Below are 20,563 nucleotides of genomic sequence, written 5' to 3'. Positions count from 1 at the left end.
TTCATGGAAGCTGATGCCTATATTTGAAGTATTCTTACTATAGTTTTCATATCTCAGGAACCTCACTGATTTGTGAATTATGGGGACATTCCGGCTGCTAGATAGGAAAGCGGTTGATTTTCAAACAGCACACCAACACCGTTTGAGTTAGCAGATTCAGTGGCAAAATGCGGAGGGCATGTTAATATGCGTACAAAAGGAAAGCGTCCAGTCTTGATTATTTATAGTTGGCTACAGTAGCTAACATTAGTGCGGCTTGCTGGACAGACCTGCAATTTAATATGATTACATTGAGTTACATGCGTTGTAATATTTAGTTTCTTTTATTTGAATATTTCTCTCAGAGAAGGAAGTTTAGAGCAACAATGAACAATAGTTCCTCTGCTAAAAAGCAACCACTGCAGAATATTGCATGACGGATAACTTATGAGACTTATGAAAGCTTTCAATGTTGAGAAAGAGAAATGTGTATCTCAGAAATGGGTGAAATGCGGAACATGCAATATTTTGCGGAGGGTGCTTTCTGGAGGAGGAGGAACTGTTGTGTTTGCTGCTCTCACCTTCTCTCTGCGAGAGGAGGCTGGTGATTTGGGGAAGTGGGATGGGGACCTTGGCCACCCCATCCCCCAGCATCAGTTGGCCTCTCAATAAAAGAAGCCAATCCTCGCTGGGAAAACACAGGTAGGTGCACGGACAGCAACATCACAGGCTTCAACATGAGGACGGCCATCCTTCTTCTGACTGCCTTGGTCTCAGCTGGTGAGCTTCTGCTAAAGTCCTTTCCTGCAGCTTTGCCTGTACATGAACAGTTACTGTCGCATAGTTAAACCCATGTCCTTGCTATATGAAATTATTCTGCAATTAAAACCTCTGAAGTGTAGTTTAGTAGTTTTTTAAATGTGTTCTTTCATTCCAAAAGTTTGATTCAGTGTTCTAGAACTCCATTGTGTTCCACTGCCAGCAGTGATTGTGACATCAGCATTAGAATGTTCAGTTAAGAACATTCCAATCACACATTTGTGACTTTACACCGCAGAAGGAGATTTATTATGACATGATTTCACTGAAATGATTTGGGAAAATAGGTTGGGTTATGAGGTAAACCAACGGACATACACCTGGGAATTGAACAGGGTTTTTGTCTTCACACTGTGGGTGTTGGATATAAACACAGCTCTTGGCACCCAACATGCACACAGTTTGTCTTTGGTGCTTGCAGTAACCTGTCATAGCGGAATGCAGGTGAATGTTAGCGGGGATGACATACTCAGAAAAAAAGGGTTATTTGGCATGTCTCCACAGAGGAACCCTTTTCAGGTCATTCTGAAACTTGGGTGAAGTGTGAGAGCTCCCAGATAAAGAACCATTTTGCCTGACAAAGAATCCGTGAAGTAGATTCTTCCATGGAATCAAAGGGTTCCTTTTGGAAGCATTTTTTGCTGAGAGTGTACCGGCACCCAGCACACTCATGGTTAATATGTTACCACCCGTGACAACTGATCTGAAGTCAGTTTCTTATTGAATGCAAAAAAAGGCCATATAATAATCGTAACAAGCAATTTAGTTTTATATTTCAGATTATAAAAAAAAAAAAATTGTGCTAAGAGTATATTTGCTAATTAAAAGATAGTGACTCTCTATCTCTGTACTACAGTGCTGAGTGTTGAGCAAACTTCTGAGGATCAGGACTCACTCAGTGCAGGTAACACACACTTAAATACACATGCACACACACACACACACACACACACACACACACGCATACACACAAAATATGATTTATAATAATCTCAACATGCATTTTAGTCTTATGTTTCAGATTTATTGCTATTACTTTTTTTCTAATGAGAAAAGGTGAGACAATTTGGCTCATTTCAAGATTTGCTAATGGGGTAAGACAATTTACCTGGTCAAGCAAAAATTCTAACTCTCATCTCTCTATCTCTGTACTACAGTGCTGAGTGTTGAGCAATCTTCTGAAGATCTGGACTTATTCAGTGCAGGTAACATATGTCAAGCAAACATGAACTTAAAACAAGCTAATATTTTCTTGAGAGAAATACAGAAGGTTTTAAGTCTTATTACAAGAGGACAGGATATGTGATGGCAAAGCATTGCTCAGAGAATGCAGGCCTGTGGGTATATGAAGGTGGTCTCAGTGAAGACTAACTCTCATCTCTCTATCTCTGTACTACAGAGCCGAGAGCTGAGCACTCTTCTGAATCTCCTGAAGATCAGGACTTATTCGGCGCAGGTGCAATGGGTGAGAAATTGCCTGAGTCCGAGGAAGAATATAAGAACATTCTTATATTTGAGATATAAAATCTTATTTCTATTAATTTTTTGCTTATTAGAAGATTGCCAATAAGGTGAGACAGTTTAACTCATTTCAAGATTTACCAAAGGGGTAAGACAATTTTACTTGTCAAGCAAAAATTCTAACTCTCATCTCTCTATCTCTGTTCAACAGTGCAATCAGTTGAGCAATCTTCTGAATCTACTGAATCTTCTGAAGATCAGGACTTGTTCAGTGCAGGTAACATATGTCAAGCAAACATGAACTTAAAACAAGCTAATATTTTCTTGAGAGAAAAACAGAAGGTTTTAAGTCTTATTACAAGGGAAAGGATATGTGATGGCAAAGCATTGCTGAGAGAATGCAGGCCTGTGGGTAAATGAAGGTGGTCTCAGTGAAGACTAACTCTCATCTCTCTATCTCTGTACTACAGAGCCGAGAGGTGAGCAATCTTCTGAATCTACTGAAGCTTCTAAAGATCAGGACTCATTCAGTGCAGGTAATATGTCGCTCTAACACACGCTTAAACACATGTGCACACACACACACACACACACACACACACACACACACAGATTTAAGTATACTTATGACTGTGCTGGTATAAGCACATTCAAATGCCTGATGATAAGAGTAAGTCATTGAATCCATCTTTACTCATTCACGGCAGCCGTTCTCTATCCTCAGAGTCGGAACTGCTGAAGTTTGGTGCCCTCTGCAGTGGAAACCCCGGTAACAGGAGGAGAGGATGTGATGGCAGAGGATATGGCTGTGGACATTATGGAGCCAGTCGGTAAGCTAGCACCAATGTGCCTAATTTAAAATGCTGAAAATATTTCAGTTAAAGACACAGTATATTCAGACCATACCATGTCATTGCAGGGAAAGGTTCCTTTCGAACTACCACTAGCAGAACATGTCATCTTCTATAGGTGAATGATGTGGTATCTGTAGTAAGGCATGTCTGTACTACACAGGTTTTGTCTGAAAAGTTGACCGTAGCATTTTGAAAAGCAGTGAGTGTAGGAAAGCACTGTCATGACAAAAGTTAAATAACAATTTGAGCATTGCCCGTTGAGAAGGAAGTCATACAGAATATAAATAGACGACAGACAGAATAGACAGAGCGTAACTCCTCTGCGTGCTAAAGTGCTAAAATGAGCAATAGAGTCCCTTGTAAATAACACCCAGATGATTTTGGTGAATGCTTTTTGGTCGACAGAGCTGGAGGTAAACGCAAACACTTGGGCCTGGACATTGTCTGCGCTGACGGTGCGACGGTTTACGCTCCGTTCGACGTGGTGCTGGGCGGACGCGCTGTCCCGTACACAAAAAACAACGCCATCAATGACGGAGTCAACCTCGGTAGACAAGGTGATGTTTCGCCACATTAAACACCTGAGTACTGTCCTGTTGCTAAGCATGACAAATGCCAGTGTGTGTCCATCACACGCCGGGACAAGAGCTGGACATAGGGAGATACAAAAACTATTTTGGGTTTTGCTGAGGGGCGAAAGAGAGGGAAAGAGAGGTCGATATAGAAAGTAAACAAGACTTCACCCTTCCCCGTCACAGGTTCTGGGCAGAAGTAATAAACTAAGAGAACAAAGCAAAATAAATCAAAACCAATTGATAGCTTTTCAGCTTTGTTCTCCAGCTCTGCAAACACAACACACTCTCTCTCAGGCGGGAGTTCCCTGGTCTCAGCCGCATCCGGTGGAAAGGAGCACACCTTTGGTAGGTGTGGACCTATTTAACCATTTGGCGTGGTCCTCGGATTGCCCTGCTTCCGTCCCGCAAACTAAGCCCAGCTGCCACAATGCTCTACACAGGAACTAATAAGGCACAACACTCTACACCAGAATTGACAAGCACAATTCACACAGAAGCTGGACTTTGGAATTAAGCCAGGTTGTTTCAAAGTCTAGATGGGAACCTGTGTTGACACAGTGTTCAATTATTGACCTCGTTGGTTACAGTTTGATTCTTTTGTTCTTCAGATTTGTTCAGTTCGCATTGTAAAGCGAGCTGAACTGTCCTGGAACAATAGAATTCAAAGAAAAAATGATACGAATGATTTTCTATGTATAGAGGCAGGAGAAACAAATAAACAGCCAATTAATTCACCTCTTGGACTATGTATCCACATAATAATGCATGACTGTGTAATGGCCAATCATATCATCATTCGTTTTGTTATAATAATAATATACTGAGTGTCAGCAGGACAAGCTGCCAATTTTGATAAGATAAAGAGATTTCCACTGAAGCCTATCGCTCTAGGAAATTCAACTGGTGATATCAGCCATACATGCATCTTGGCCTTTTCGATCACTGAAAAAAAAAAAAAGATGCATCAAGATCTTTGACTATGTCCAAATGGTAAATGGTTGGCATTCATATAGCACCTTTATCCAAAGCGCTGTACCATAGTGTCGTGAGCCACGGACCCCTTGCCGAGCTCAGACCTCACGTTCCCACGAGCAGTACCCCATGAGGAGGTGTCTCGGGGACGAACTCTCTTTTCCTTTAAGTACTCCGAACGTCCTGGAGCCCTGGTAAGTTCTACAGAACTTCCAGCCCAGTCTCGAAGTGAAGGGTGTGATGCAAATCTGGTATACGATTTCCTGTATTCACTGTATTCCTCTAAAATAACCTTTATCACATATGATTATAGTCAGATATACTTTATTATAATCAAAAGAATCAAAAGAATAGAGTTATACAGCTGACAGGTTAAATATCATCTTTCAGTTTGCTAATCACATACAAGGTTCATATAACCCCTTTAGCTCTTTCTAATTCACCTTTCCACCAGATGTTAAATTCAAGGTACATCCCTCAAATATCCATCCTCTTTGGCCTTTACCTTATCCTATAGCTCCCCCTTCTGGAAGTTAAAAGAAACTATTCCTAGAATATTATGTGCATCAACACTCTAAAACTTTTCTCCATTTTTTCTACCTTATATAGTATCTTACTGAAAAATGAAAGACATAAAAATGAAAGGAAACGTATCACGTTGAACTTCTATGTGCTACTTTTCCTACTTCTACAAGTAATATAGATTATAATTACCACTCAAGCTTGATTATAGTTGTTCTGCGTTGCTCTTTCTTCAACAGCCCTGTTGCCACAACTCTTGGGCTGAGTCCGCACCGCGTACGTCACTCCGTTCTCCATATCCATATCCTGGAGTGGCGCGCAGAGGGAGTGTGCCACTCCAGCTTGACTACAGCTGTCCTGCGTTGTTCTCTCCTCAATAGCCCTTAGATATCTTCAACAGCAAAATCCTAAGAGGGTTTTTTCTTCTCTCTTCTTTCTTCTTCTTTTTTCCTTCTTTTTAATGTCTAAAAGCTCACTCCTTATATATCCTTAACTTGTATAAAAGTGTACCTTTTTTGATAAGAAATGTCCCCAGTGGAAAGACATTTATCTGTTATGCAACTTTTTTCATGAGCCTATTCATCACTGTTATTTGTCTCCCTGTCATAATCTCTCCTTGGACTCTCTCCAAACTTTGACTTCATACAAGCCAGAAGTAAGTGCCTTCCACCATCTCAATACACTCTTCAGGTGCTCTTTTTTTGTGGCGCCTTAAGGAATCTACAAAGGACATCAAATTAATAGCCAAGTGTAATTTATCCCCCAACTCCTCTACAGTCAGTCCTTTGAATCTATCCAATAAATTATCAGATGATCATTTCCCCATCATCTATATTGTTTTCCTCATCTTTTTGCTTTAACCAGGCATTATGCTCCTCCCCTGTAGGGTTGGGGTATTCCCCGACTGCTCGCTCAGCATGTTGAATCTCCTCCAAGGTCATGCTGGAACTCATTCTTTGCATGGCCTCAGTCAGACCTTTAACCTTGCTCTCTAGAACCCTAAATCTAAGTCCCCCGACTTCAGACTCCTCTGCTGACAATTAGGGCTGCTCATTAGCTCTGAACCGCGCATTTTTTCCTCTTACGGGCGTTCTTGCTACCACCTCAATGGCGTGTGCGAGGGGTTAACAATGCATTCCTGCCTAACCCATCTCTGTCAATCTCTCATCAGGGGGGCCTAGGGCCGGGTCCTCAACAATAGATGCTTCTCATTCACCCATTCACCCCCCAACAGCGATTGGCTGCCATGCAAGGTACCAACCAGCATTTAGGGGTTAGGTGTCTCGCTCAAGAACACTTTGACACACCCAGGGTGGGATTCAAACCGGCAACCCTCCGACTGCCAGACAACTGCTCTTACCACCTGAGCCATTGTCACCCCACAGGTCTGCGTATACACAGTGCTAGCACAGGCAAAATAAAGTTATGCCACTCACTAGAGACAGAATAAGTTATGGCTATCTACACAATGCCATCTACACTATTTACAGAATCTAGCTCCCAGGAAGAAGCTGTTGAAGAATTCTGGTGTGACATTGTTATTAGAATTTCATATATCAAACCTTCAGACTCTCTGAATCTTATTTGCTGTTTTGAATACGGTACATTAATCCAATAACATAATTCTGATACCGAGATGCAAAAATGTTTTCACCAATATTTTGCAATTACATGATATTATATAAATAGTGAATACAATATAGATTGCATGTAGACTGGTGAGATGTCATTAACCCTTTAAGCTTTGTTGTTTTAGCATAGTGGTTAAGGTGAATGACTGGGACCCACAAGGTCGGTGGTTAGATCATGACATGACATGTAATGAATTATGTCCTCACTTTTCTCAACCAAGGACAAAACCCCTTGGGATTTAGGTGGAGCCATTGGAACTTAAAGGGTCAGTAGATAGATGATTTACGCAGAGCACAGTCGGTAGACGGATGTATTCACTGACCGCTTTGCTCCTCGGCAGGCTTATGTTTCAAGCTGTTTTACGTCAAGCCGGACAAGTACAGCGGGACCCTGAGGAAAGGTCAGAGGCTGGGGAAGCTGCTGCCCATGCAGTCTGTGTACCCCGGGATCACCTCCCACATCCACGTGCAGATGTGCGATAAAACCGACCCGACCAAGTACTTCTGAGGCCCGTGAGAGCCAGAGCAACCATCCTCTCATCGTTTTACACCTTCATTCTCATGTCAGAGACGGGAGTTCACCTCTTCTCCAATCGCCCGTCTGATCCCGTAAAACACTCCCCCCACGCGTGGGAGACCAGCTTCATTCTTGAATTCTGAAAAGTTATGAAAGTTATATCTAGCTTCAATTGAACGTTTGCTGGCTGTCTATCACACTTTCCTGGAAAACATGCCAATTTAATTTCTTCACCTGCTGCAATTTAATAAAAGACTGAATGAAACAAAAATAGGTGTGAGTGTTAATGACAAAGACTTTATGGAAATATGAGATTGACCCCCCTTCTATCTCAAACTTATTTTCAGTTTCAAAGTGCTTTATTGGCATGACATGCACTGCCCTGACAAAGCAAATGTTACAAAGAACAAATGGCAGTAGGAAAACATAAATTATACAAAAAATTATACAACCTAACATATTGTACACACAAACAGTACTGTGCAGAAGTCTTAGGCACCCTAGACTTTACTATATATATGTTTTTTTTTGTGTGTGCATTAGTATAAAAGAAGACATTTGAGATTTCCAAATATTCATTTTCCAAAAGATTTAATTTTTGTATTTAATTTTAAAAAGTAACATATTACTGTAAGCAATTGATTACTTTTTACATAAAAACTTGATCAAGGCTGCCTGAGATCAGAAGCAAGGAGCCAACCAATCTGCATACCAGTCTGCATAAGAACTGTGGAAAGTTCTCCAACATGCTCGGAACAACCTCCCTGCTGATTGCCTTATAGAACTGCAGGAGAGCGTTGGCTATCTCAGAGAAGCGATGCAGTTTTAACACCAAAGGGTGGTCACAAAAAATATTGATTTGATTTGGTTCTTAACTATTCTGCCAAATGCCAAACTAAAATGTAATGTAAAATGTATAGTATGTTTATTTAGGACCTTTCATTGAATTATTTTTGAAAGAATCTTATCTGTACAGGTGCCTAAGACTTTTGCACAGTACTGTACAACACAAATGTCAGCAGTACATGCACATTACCATATGTATGTCGTGTGACACACGCAATGACATAATTAATTAACTGCATATGCTAGCAGGCATTGTGCTTCTTTGTTGATGACAGGTTGCCACATACAAAGCAGCTTGTGTGTTTTTCACCTAGGAGAATGAGCACACCCTCTCTCTCTCATACACACACACACACACACACACACACACACACACACACACACACACAGAGTTTTCTTAAGAGCTCAGCTTAGTTTTACTGTTCTATGCTTTGTTGGGGTGCTGTCAGTCCCTGGTTATTGTCATAGCTGTATATTTCCCCTTTGTATGAATCTGTAACCTCCTTCCCCCCACCCTCAGTTCACAGACCTTCCCCTTCATGATGTCATGAAACAACCCGAGAGCCTAGATGTCTCCCTATGCCCCTCGTGATCTTCATATATTAATATACCGTAAATCCTCAAATTGTGTCCGGGATTCTATTTGAAGCCGGGCCTCGGATAATAGCTGGGGGCGTGGTCGATTCGGACAAATAAAGGCCGGCCCCCAAATACAAGCCGGGGTAATATTGCCTACCAGTAGGGCTATCAGTCCATGAGCACTAGAAGACATTGTTTCGATTTAACTCAATATTTTATATTGTTGGTTGGTTTAATACTGTTGCCAATGAAAAGTCGTTGTCCTACACCATGGGTCTCCAACACGTTGCTCTCAAGCTACCAGTCGCTAGCTCCCCCCAATAATGTCATGTAATGTAATAATGTCCCCCTTCTGGAAGTTAAAAGAAACTATTCCTAGAATATTATGTGCATCGACACTCTAAAACTTTTCTCTACATTTTTTCTACCTTATATAGTATCTTACTGAAAAATAAAAGACCTAAAAATGAAAGGAAACTTCTAACGTTGAACTTCTATGTGCTACTTTTCCTACTTCTACAAGTAATATAGATTATAATTACCACTCAAGCTTGATTATAGTTGTTCTGCATTGCTCTTTCGACATCAGTCCTGTTGCCACAACACCACGTACGTCACTCCGTTCTCCATATCCATATCCTGGAGTGGCGCGCAGAGGGAGCGTGCCACTCCAGCTTGATTACAGCTGTCCTGCGTTGCTCTCTCCTCAACAGCCCATAGATATCTTCAACAGCGAAATCCTAAGAGGCTTTTTTAATGTCTAAAAGCTTATTCCTTATATATCCTTAACTTGTATAAAAGTGTACCTTTTTTGATAAGAAATGTCCCCAGTATACCGAGTGGAAAGACATTTATCTCTTATGCAACTTTTTTAATGAACATCCATCCATCCATTATCTGAACCCGCTTATCCTGATCAGGGTCGCAGGGGGGCTGGAGCCTATCCCAGCATACATTGGGCGAAAGGCAGGAATACACCATGGACAGGTCGCCAGTCTATCTCAGGACACACACACCATTCACTCACACACTCATACCTACGGGCAATTTAGACTCTCCAATCAGCCTAACCTGCATGTCTTTGGGCTGTGGGAGGAAACCGGAGTACCCGGAGGAAACCCACGCAGACACGGGGAGAACATGCAAACTCTGCACAGACAGGCCCCGGCCGACGGGGATTCGAACCCGGGACCTCCTTGCTGTGAGGCGGCAGTGCTACCCACTGCATCAACCGTGCCGCCCCATCTCATTATACGAGTGGAAAAACACTAGCTCTTTTGTAATTTTTTAATGAACCTATTCATCACTGGTATCTGTCTCAATTTCATAGTCTCTCCTTGACTTTCTCCACACTTTGACTTCATACAAGCCAGAAGTAAGTGCCTTCCACCATCTCAATACACTCTTCAGGTGCTCTTTTTTGTGGCGCCTTAAGGGATCTACAAAGGACATCCAGCTAGCTGAGTGTAATTCATCACTTAACTCCTCTACTGTTAGTCCTTTGAATCTATCCGATAAATTATTCGTGCTATAATCAGGAAGGCCCTTAAAGCCTCTTAATCTTCTTTCGGTATTGACATCCCTTCCGTTTTCCTTATCTTTCCGACATTTTTCCATCTCCTCATACTCTTTTATTTCCCAATCATCTATATTGTTTTCCTCATCTTTTTGCTTTAACCAGGCATTATGCTCCTCCCCTGTAGGGTTGGGGTATTCCCCGACTGCTCGCTCAGCATGTTGAATCTCCTCCAAGGTCATGCTGGAACTCATTCTATGCATGGCCTCAGTCAGACCTTTAACCTTGCTCCTTAGTACTCTAAATCTAAGTCCCCCGACTTCAGACTCCTCTGCTGACAATTAGGGCTGCTCATTAGCTCTGAACCGCATATTCTTCCTCTTACGGGCGTTCTTGCTACCACCTCAATGGCGTGTGCGAGGGGTTAACAATGCATTCCTGCCTAACCCATCCCTGTCAATCAGGGGGGCCTAGGGCCGGGTCCTCGACAATATGCACTTTGCGAACAATGTTGTGTGTCATCCTATGTTCCTCTGGTAGGTGGCCTGGACAGTTTCATTTACAGTATTTACTTATGTTCCCGTTATGTTAAGTGATACCTAAAGCACAGGTTATGAAATGTGTTGTGGATGCTTTAAGTTTAATTTGCATCTATTCTGGAAGAAAAGGGTTGTAGAGTTGTGATAATATCACCTTAAATCTCAGTGTCTATGTTGACGTCACTAGGTGGCGACCCGATGTATGGGAAGCGGGTAACGTGAAATAAAGGAGTTTGGTGTCTACACTCACACAAGCTCTACGCAAAGTTCCTAGACACATACAGTCATGAAACATCCAGTGCTGTACACATTTAGTGACTGAGTAAAGAGGGATAGAGCAATAAAGGGGGGTTCAAGAGAATGTCAGGGCCTTGCAGGAAGTATTTCCTCACAACCTCTCTGTGCTGTTAAGAATGTTGCCCCGTCGTAACGAATTTTACGGCTGGACGTCTTCCCCCACAGGCTCCTGTCCGTATGGGTGCGGAGATGGTGGGGGTTAATGGTGCATGCTCCTGGGGTTAAATTACTTTACAGCCACATATTGCCACAATACCAGAGGAAGCCAGCAAGCTGACCAGCCCCCTGAGTGACAATGCCAGACGTTAATCATTTCCGCCTTACAACATCATCGTGACTAATGAGAGGACCAGGAGAGGTTAGCTCTTTGTCATCGTTCAAGTGAAAATGGTCTGCCACTCTGTAGGTACTTTCCTGACCTCCATGTGACACTGAAGAAGCGTGTCAGCCAAGACAGCCCAACAATGTCCAGAGCCTTCAGCATCTCAGGGCGAATCTCATCCACACCCGGCGACATGCCGCTGAGGAGCTTTTTGACTACCTCAGCAACTTCTGCCAGGGATATAGGTGCAGATTCCCCGAGTCTGCGGGCTCTGCCTCTTCCACAGAGGACGTGTTGTTTGGGTTCAGGAGCTCCTTGAGGTGCTCTTTCCACCACCTGACAACATCCCCAGTCCGGGTCAGCAGTTCTCCTCCCCTGCTGAAAACAGCCTGAGACAAGCCCTGCTTTCCCTTTCTGAGTCGTCGGATGGTTTGCCAGAACTTCCTTGAGGCCAACCGAAAGTCCTTCTCCATAGCCTCCCAAACTCCTCCCATACCCAGGTTTTTGCTTCCGCGACTGCTGAAGCTGCAGCCCTTCTGGCCACCTGGTACCTGTCTGCTGCTTCAGGGGACCCCTGGGCCAGCCAAGCCCGAAAGGCTTCCTTCTTCAGTTTGACGGCCTCCTTCACCGCTGGTGTCACAAGCAGGTTCTTGGGTTGCCTCCCCGACAGGCACCGATGACCTTCTGGCCACAGCTCCTGCTTGCCACCTCTGCAATGCAGGCTTTGAACATGGCCCACTCGGACTCCATGTCCCCAGCCTCCCCTGGGATGCGCAAGAAGTTCCTCCTGAGGTGGGAGTTGAAGACCTCACAGACAGGGGCCTCCACCAGACATTCCCAGTTCACCCTCACTACATGTTTGGGTTTCCCAGGTCTGTCCGGCAGCCTCCCCGGCCACTTGATCCAACTCACCATCAGGTGGTGATCAGTTGACAGGTCTGCTCCTCTCTTCACCCGAGTGTCCAAGACATACGGCTGCAGGTCTGATGATACGACCACAAAGTCGATCATCGATCTTTGGCCTGAGGTGCTCTGGTACCAAGTACACTTATGAGCTACCCTATGCTAGAACATGGTGTTCGTTATGGACAATCCATGACCAGCACAGAAGTCCAATAACAAGACACCACTTGGGTTAACATCAGGCAGGCCATTCCTCCCAATCACCCCCTTCCAGATTTCTCTATCATTGCCCACGTGAGTGTTGAAGTCGCCCAGCAGAACAATGGAGTCTCCGGGTGGCACCCTTTCCAGGATGCCGCCCAGTGACTCCAAGAAGGCCGGATACTCTGAACTGCTGTTTGGTGTAAAGCACAAACGACAGTCAGAGCTTTCCCCCCAGCGACATGTATTCACAAAGAGGCGACCCTCTCATTCCCCGGGTGAAAATCCAACACAGTGGCACTCACGCTAGTGGCTTGTGAGTATCCCCACACCTGTCCGGCGCCTCTCACCCTGGGCAACTCCAGAAAAGAACAGAATCCAGCCCCTCTCCAGGAGTTTGGTTCTAGAACCAGTGCTGTGCGTGGAGGTGAGCCCAACTATATCTAGTTGGCACCGCTCTGCTTCTCGCACTAGCTCCAGTTTCTTCCCCACCAGAGAGGTGACGTTCCACGTTCCCAGAACCAGTCTGCGACGCCGAGGATTAGCACGCCTGGATCCCCGCCGTTGCCCACTGCCCGTTGGGAAAAGCACCCGACTCCGATGCCGACCTCTGTAGGTGGTGAGCCCACAGGGCGGCGACCCCACGTTACCAATTCAGGCTGTGCCCGGCCGGGCCCCATGGGATAAGGAATAGTTAAAGTAATTAAAAAAAACTGTATGACAGGTGTATTTGTTAGGTATCCAAAGTTTCCACAACTGTGATATCTCTTTTATGAGGTAACCTCCTAAAACGTTAAATGGACAGGCTTCTGGTGATGAATTTAATTGCTGTGCTTACTCAGGGTATGATATTGGAACGTTTCCATGCTGCAAACTTGTTTTGGCTCATTCTTGAACACTTCTTGCGACATACCGCAATGACTTTAGACTGCAGAAAAGGGAAGAGTGAATATGACATGGCATCCGCATGAGCAGAGGGACGGTGATACCGAAAGATTCCTGATTACTGAACGTCCATTTCCTAATATACTGTACACACCAAGCATGTAGCAAAACATAATATATTATAATATATTTAACTCTCTCTCTCATTGTTCTCTCTTTGCAGTTAGACAGGGAACTGCAGACCGAGAAACTGTTTTTTCTTTTTAAAGATATTTTTTAGGCCTTTTTCAGCTTTATTGGACAGTATAGTATAGTATAGAGAGACAGAAAGAATGGGGGTGAGAGAGAGGGAAAGACATGCGACAAATTGTCGGACGGTGGGATTCGAACCGCCGATGTCACGGCTCGCAATGAGCATGCGGTCAGTGCTCTACAGGCTGCGCCACCGAGACACCCCCAGAAACTGTTTTTTCAAATAAATAAAATACATGACTTCTATGCTGGAAAAACAGCTCAACCTAGGTTTTGAAGCAGCTGGTAGCCGGTTGACCAGTTCGTCCAGCTCAAGCTATGTTTTGAAACAGCTGGTAGCTGGTATTTCAAGCTGGTCTTAACTGGATTTTACACCAAGGCTGAGCCAAGCTTGACTGGCTTCATAAAAGTACAGCTGCATTTTTTACAGCTCTCTACCAATACAAGTTTTGATTAGAATGATAATTGCTAGATCTTCTCCGGCACCCAATCCCATGGGATATACAGTCAGGTCGATAAATATTCGGAGATTTACAAAGTTAATGTTATTCTAGTGCTCTATCACAGGATATTGGAGTAAACGATAAATATGAACATAACGGGCAAACTTTCAGCTTTGATTTGAAGGTATTTATATCTAAATCAGGTAAACAGTGTAGGAATTACAGCCATTTTTATACATATACCCCCCAAATTTATGTTTTTTTTTTACTTGGTTGCATATCCTTTGCATGCCAGGACTTCCTGATGTCCGTGACCTATCAACATCATTAGAGTCGTGATATGTTATTTTTGGTAAATAGGTTGGGTTATAGGGTAAACCAATGGACATGCACCTGGGAATTGAACAGGCTTTTGGTTGCAAACCCTAGTCTTCACACTGAGGGTGTTGGATATATACACAGCTCTTAGCACCCAACATGCACACAGTTTGTCTTTGCTGCTTGCAGTAACCTGTCATAGCAGAATGCAGGTGAATGTTAGCGGGGACAAGGTTCTTTGGCAAGTCTCCATAGAGGAACCCTTTTCAGGTCATTATGCATGTGTGTGTGCATAATGTAAAAACCCCCTGCGACCCTCTGCAACGCCGGGGGCGCCTCTCGTCCCCAACACACGTTTGTGAGTTCCTCTGCCTCCTCCTCGTCCAGAATCGATATGTTTCTGCTCTCCCCAGGCCTGAGGGTGCACAGCTATTGCACCAAGGCGGTGCACTTCTTGACCACCACATGGTAACCGTGTCCCTGTTTTGGGAGAAATATACAACCGTGGGTGAGGGGCTCTGGCGAATGAACATCAGATAGGCTATCTCTATGTGGGGAGGGTGTTTCCCCGAGACAAAGCCACCGAGAAGCTAATTACCCGGATGGCTTTCCGCTTTGTCTGAGGGAGTAACATGGAAAAGTTAAAACTCAACTCACCTTGGAGCAGGTTCTGTGGGAGAAAAGGAACATCAAGGTCTACCAAAAAACAACAGTAGACCTGATCACTCTCCGGAGGAGGATCCAAAACCTCCTCCAAGACAGCGTGATATTGGACTTTCACATCACCAAGACCCTGGCGAGAGAGAAATGGGGGGTGGACCACTGGAAAGGACTGGTCATAGAGTCCACCCCCCCAAGAGGGGCATAGGGTCCTCAACACCTGCTCAACCCATTACATTACATTATTGGCATTTGGCAAGCTCTCTTATCCAGAGCGACATACAGTTGATTAGACTAAGCAGGAGACAATCCTCCCCATGAGCAATGCAGGGTTAAGGGCCTTGCGCAAGGGCCCAACGGCTGTGCGTATCTTATTGTAGCTACACCAGGATTAGAACCACCGCCCTTGCGTGTCCCAGTCATTTACCTTAACTACTACACTACAGGCCGCAACCTGAGCAAAATGGACCCACTTCCTTACATTTCTGCACATTTTGGGATGTCTTAAATTCACCCTTTCTTTGTTTCCACACTTTTCCTAAAGATTGGTCTCATTTAAATAATGTTTTCGTCCTTTAGTTCAAAATGAGTGTCTGTATGTGCTAAAATGATTATTTTGTCTTAAATTCACCCTTTCTTCCTTTGTTTCTTATGATTTTGTTGAGATTTGTAATGTTTAGTTTTCCTTACTTTGTAATCATTTGTTTCCACACTTTTCCTAAAGTTTGGTCTCATTTAAATAATGTTTTCGTCCTTTAGTTCAAAATGAGTGTCTGTATTTGCTAAAATGATTATTTTGTGTTACTGAGTGTTTTTAAACAAGAAAATGCTTTCATATTGTAAAGAATCTGAAACCAATAAAAACCCATTTTCAGGTCATTATGTAACGTAGGTGTGAAGTGTGAGAGCTCCCAGATAAAGAACCATTTTGCCGGACAAAGAACCCGTGTAGATAGGGTACTTCTATGGAGTCCAGTTTTTTGCTGAGAGTGTACCAGCACCCAGCACACTCATGGTTAATATGTTACCACCTGTCACAACTGATCTGGAGTCAGTTTCTTGTTGAATGCAAAAAAAGGCCATATAATAATCGTAACAAGCAATTTAGTTTTATATTTCAGATTAAAAAATTACTTTTTCCTTGCTAAGAGTATTTTTGCTCATTAAAAGATAATGAATCTCTGTACTACAGTGCTGAGTGTTCAGCAATCTTCTGAAGATCAGGACTCACTCAGTGCAGGTAACATATCGCTCTAACACACACTTAAATACATGTGCACACACATACACACACACACACAAACACATACATACACACACAGAATATGATTTATAATAACCTCAACATGCATTTTAGTCTTCACAAAAAATGTTTAGTTAGAGAACAAACTGAAAACAAAATTTCAGCAAGCTGAACTGTCCTGGAAGAATATAATTCAAAGAAAACATAGTCAAATTATGATAGAGGCAGGACAAGCAAATAAACAGCCAATTAATTCACCCTTTGGACTATGTCTGTACATAATGATGCATGACTGTGTAATGGCCAATCATATCATCAATATTTTTGTCCAATAATAATAAACGGAGTGTTTGAGCAGGACTAGCTGCCAATTTTGATAAGATAAAGAGATTTCCACTGAAGCCTATCGCTCTAGGAAATTCAACTGGTGAAATCAGCCATTCATGCACCGGCATCTTGGCCATTTTGATCACTGAAAATAATTTTAAAAAGTATTCTTTAGACGCATCAATATCTTTGACATTTTCCAGGTCTGCATGTACACAGTGCTCGCATATCTCCCACTTTGAGACAAAATAAGAAGTTACACCACTCACTAGAGACAGAATAAGTTATGGCTATCTACACAATGCCATTTACTCTATTTACAGTAATGTGCAACACATACACTCTTTTAAAAATCAGAATCTAGCTCCCAGGAATAAGTTGTTGAAGACAGTTCTTGGTGGTGTCCCATTAACATATTTCTTATCTAATTTATGGTTATAAGTAAAATAACTAATACATATATTATCGTATCGGCTGTAACATTGTTATTAGAATTTCATATATCAAATCTTCAGAATGTCTCAATCTTATTTGCTGTTTTGAATACTGTACATTAATCCAATAACATAATTCTGATAGCGAGAATGCAAAATTCACCAATATTACACTCATGCATAACTACCATGAAATCCAAAGAGTGCCATAAGGCACTCTCCACCTTATACCTTTTCAACCAATCAAAATGGCTGCTATATTGTTTTGAGCCTTTTAAAACCACACAAAATGTTCTCAACTTTCTCAATTTCCTCAACCAAAGCCAAAATCCCTTGGGATCCCTTGGGCCAAGCCATGGGGCTTGGGGCTGAACGGGTCAGTTGATAGATGATTCCAAGATGACCAAGTACTTCTGAAGCCCGTGAGAATCCGCAGTAGCCATCCTCTCATCGTTTTACACCTTCATTCTCACACCAGAGACAGGAGTTCACCTCTTCTACAACCTCTAATTCTATACGAGAGGCTTCATAACTGGGCTCCAATGACACACGCCACATCTGAAGTATGTACAATGGGACTGCAGGAGAGGCACATCACTGTGTCTCAGGGAATAGACGTGTGGGAGACCAGCTTCATTCTTGAATTCTGAAAAGTTATGAAAGTTATATCTGGCTTCAACTGAACGTTTGCTGGCGGTCTATCACACTTTCCTGGAAAACATGCCAATTTAATTTCTTCACCTGCTGCAATTTAATAAAAGACTGAATGAAACAGAAATATCTGTGAGTGTTAATGACAAAGACTTTATGGAAATATGAGATTGACCCCCCCCCCCTTCTATCTCAAACTTATTTTCAGTTTCAAAGTACTTTATTGGCATGACATGCACTGCCCTGACAAAGCAAATGTTACAAAGAACAAATAGCAGTAGGAAAACATAAATTATACAAAAAATTATACAACCTAACTGATATACACATATTGTACACACAAACAGTACTGTGCAGTGGTCTTAGGCACCCTAGACTTTATTATATATATGTTTATTTTTTTGTGTGCATTAGTATAAAAGAAGACATTTGAGATTTCCAAATATTCATTTTCCAAAAGATTTAATTTTTGTATTTAATTAAAAAAAGTAACATATTACTGTAAACAATTGATTACTTTTTACATAAAAACTTGATCAAGGCTGTCTGAGATCAGAAGCAAGGAGTCAACCAAAGTCTGCAGAAGAACTGCGGCAAGTTCTCCAACATGCTTGGAACAACCTCCCTGCTGATTGCCTTATAGAACTGCGTTGGAGAAGTGGAGAAGTGATGCAGTTTTAACACCGAAATCAAATATTGATTTGATTTGGTTCTTAACTATTCTGCCAAATGCCAAACTAAAATGTAATGTAAAATGTATAGTATGTTTATTTAGGACCTTTCATTGAATTATTTTTGAAAGAATCTTATCTGTACAGGTGCCTAAGACTTTTGCACAGTACTGTACAACACAAACGTCAGCAGTACATGCACATTACCATATGTACACAATTAAATAATTAATTAACTGCATATGCTAACAGGCATTGCGCTTCTTTGTTGATGACAGGTTGCCACATACAAAGCAGCTTGTGTGTTTTTCACCCAGAAGAATGAGCAACATTTGTATCTCCCTCTCTCTTTCATACACACACACATATACACACACACAGTTTTCTTACGAGCTCAGCTCAGTTTTACTGTTCTATGCTGTGTTGGGGTTCTGTCAGTCCCTGGTTATTGCCATAGCTATATATTTCCCAATTTTATAAATCTGTGAGAAACCGCCACCTGTGGATATTTAATATTACACACCACTCTACATCCAATACTGCATTTAACATAGTAATGATCTAGTTCCTAACCTCCTTCCCCCTCATGATGTCATGAAACAACCCGAGAGCCTAGATGTCTCCCTATGCCCCTCATGATCTGTATATTTATATATTAATATACATTTCTTTACTTTCTGTTTTTACCAGCTGCGGTAGTTTAAGACCTCAGGCTGTACTTCTGCTATTTTCTTCAAAGGATTCCCTCTCTTACTGCTTAGAAGGTCATTACATTACAGTACATTATTGGCATTTGGCAGGCTTGCTTATCCAGAGCGACGTACAGTTGATTAGACTAAGCAGGAGACAATCCTCTCATGGAGCATCTGTGCTTTATGTATTCAATGGATTATTTTTTTGCAGCTAATTTTTATAATTCATACATTCTTCCACGAGATCGTGCTGGATATATTGAGTTGAATAACTTTTTTTCCCTTCAGAGTTTCTGACTCCATTGTGTCTTCTGACTACAGCGCTGCACCCAGGACTGATACTGTCCATCTTCTGTAGCTCTCAGACCTAATTGTTGAATTACTGTAACACTATTAGCAATAATTTCATCAAAAGGATACACATGCTTTAAAAATGTTTGTATGTGTAGTGCATAACACACCTTTGTCAAGCATTAGTGGAATTAATGAAAGAATTAATGAAGAATGATTTTTACTAACATACGTAGTACCCTTTACAAATGCCTTAAAATGAAACCAAACTCCAAGGCTTCATTATCTGTTGGAACCATAATCAAATACACCATCCATCCATCCATCCATCCATTCATTCATTCATTCATCCATCCATTCATTCATTTATTCATGCATACCTGCAGACATTTTAGTCTCCAATTAGCCTGCTGCATGTTGCTGGACTGCAGGAGGAAACCAGAACACCCAGCACAAACTCTCATGGACGTGGGAAGAACATCCAAACACCACACAGAAAGGCCATCGGTCAGGACGCACCACCTTGCCACCCATCTGGAAACACTTTTAAACAAACATTTCCTTAAAACAATTATGTAATTCTTCATGGAAGCTGATGCCTATATTTGAAGTATTCTTACTATAGTTTTCATATCTCAGGAACCTCACTGATTTGTGAATTATGGGGACATTCCGGCTGCTAGATAGGAAAGAGGTTGATTTTCAAACAGCACACCAACACCGTTTGAGTTGGCAGATTCAGTGGCAAAATGCCATGTTAATATGCGTACAAAAGGAAAGCGTCCAGTCATGATTATTTATAGTTGGCTACAGTAGCTAACATTAGTGCGGCTTGCTGGACAGCCCTGCAATTTAATATGATTACATTGAGTTACATGCGTTGTAATATTTATTTTCTTTTATTTGAATATTTCTCTCAGAGAAGGAAGTTTAGAGCAACAACAAACAATAGTTCCTCTGCTAAAAAGCAACCACTGCAGAATTTTGCATGACGGATAACTTATGAGACTTATGAAAGCTTTCAATGTTGAGAAAGAGAAATGTGTATCTCAGAAATGGGTGAAATGCGGAACATGCAATATTTTGCGGAGGGTGCTTTCTGGAGGAGGAACTGTTGTGTTTGCTGCTCTCACCTTCTCTCTGCGAGAAGAGGCTGGTGATTT

General features: G+C 42.2%; 1 protein-coding gene across 2 annotated transcripts; it reads left to right on the top strand.

The window, feature by feature from the left end:
• Positions 1–597: 597 nt before the first annotated feature.
• Positions 598–7,601, top strand: LOC133123940 (leukocyte cell-derived chemotaxin-2-like). 2 transcript variants are annotated; one of them, XM_061234682.1, is made up of 9 exons: positions 601–759; positions 1,655–1,702; positions 1,956–2,003; positions 2,198–2,263; positions 2,471–2,536; positions 2,730–2,795; positions 2,984–3,089; positions 3,519–3,670; positions 7,155–7,601. In XM_061234682.1, exons 1-9 carry the CDS (start codon positions 717–719, stop codon positions 7,319–7,321), a joined length of 762 nt encoding a protein of 253 aa, XP_061090666.1. In that variant the 5' UTR covers positions 601–716; the 3' UTR covers positions 7,322–7,601. The 2 variants fall into 2 exon arrangements, with proteins under 2 accessions (XP_061090667.1, XP_061090666.1); XM_061234683.1 differs by lacking the exon at positions 1,655–1,702 and having other exon boundaries at positions 598–759.
• The last annotated feature ends 12,962 nt before the right edge of the window (positions 7,602–20,563 follow it).

The sequence above is a fragment of the Conger conger genome, chromosome 3, assembly GCF_963514075.1.
Source record: "Conger conger chromosome 3, fConCon1.1, whole genome shotgun sequence".
NCBI lineage: Eukaryota > Metazoa > Chordata > Actinopteri > Anguilliformes > Congridae > Conger > Conger conger.
Note: the sequence above shows the minus strand (reverse complement) of the source record. Positions and strands in the feature narration are given on the sequence as shown.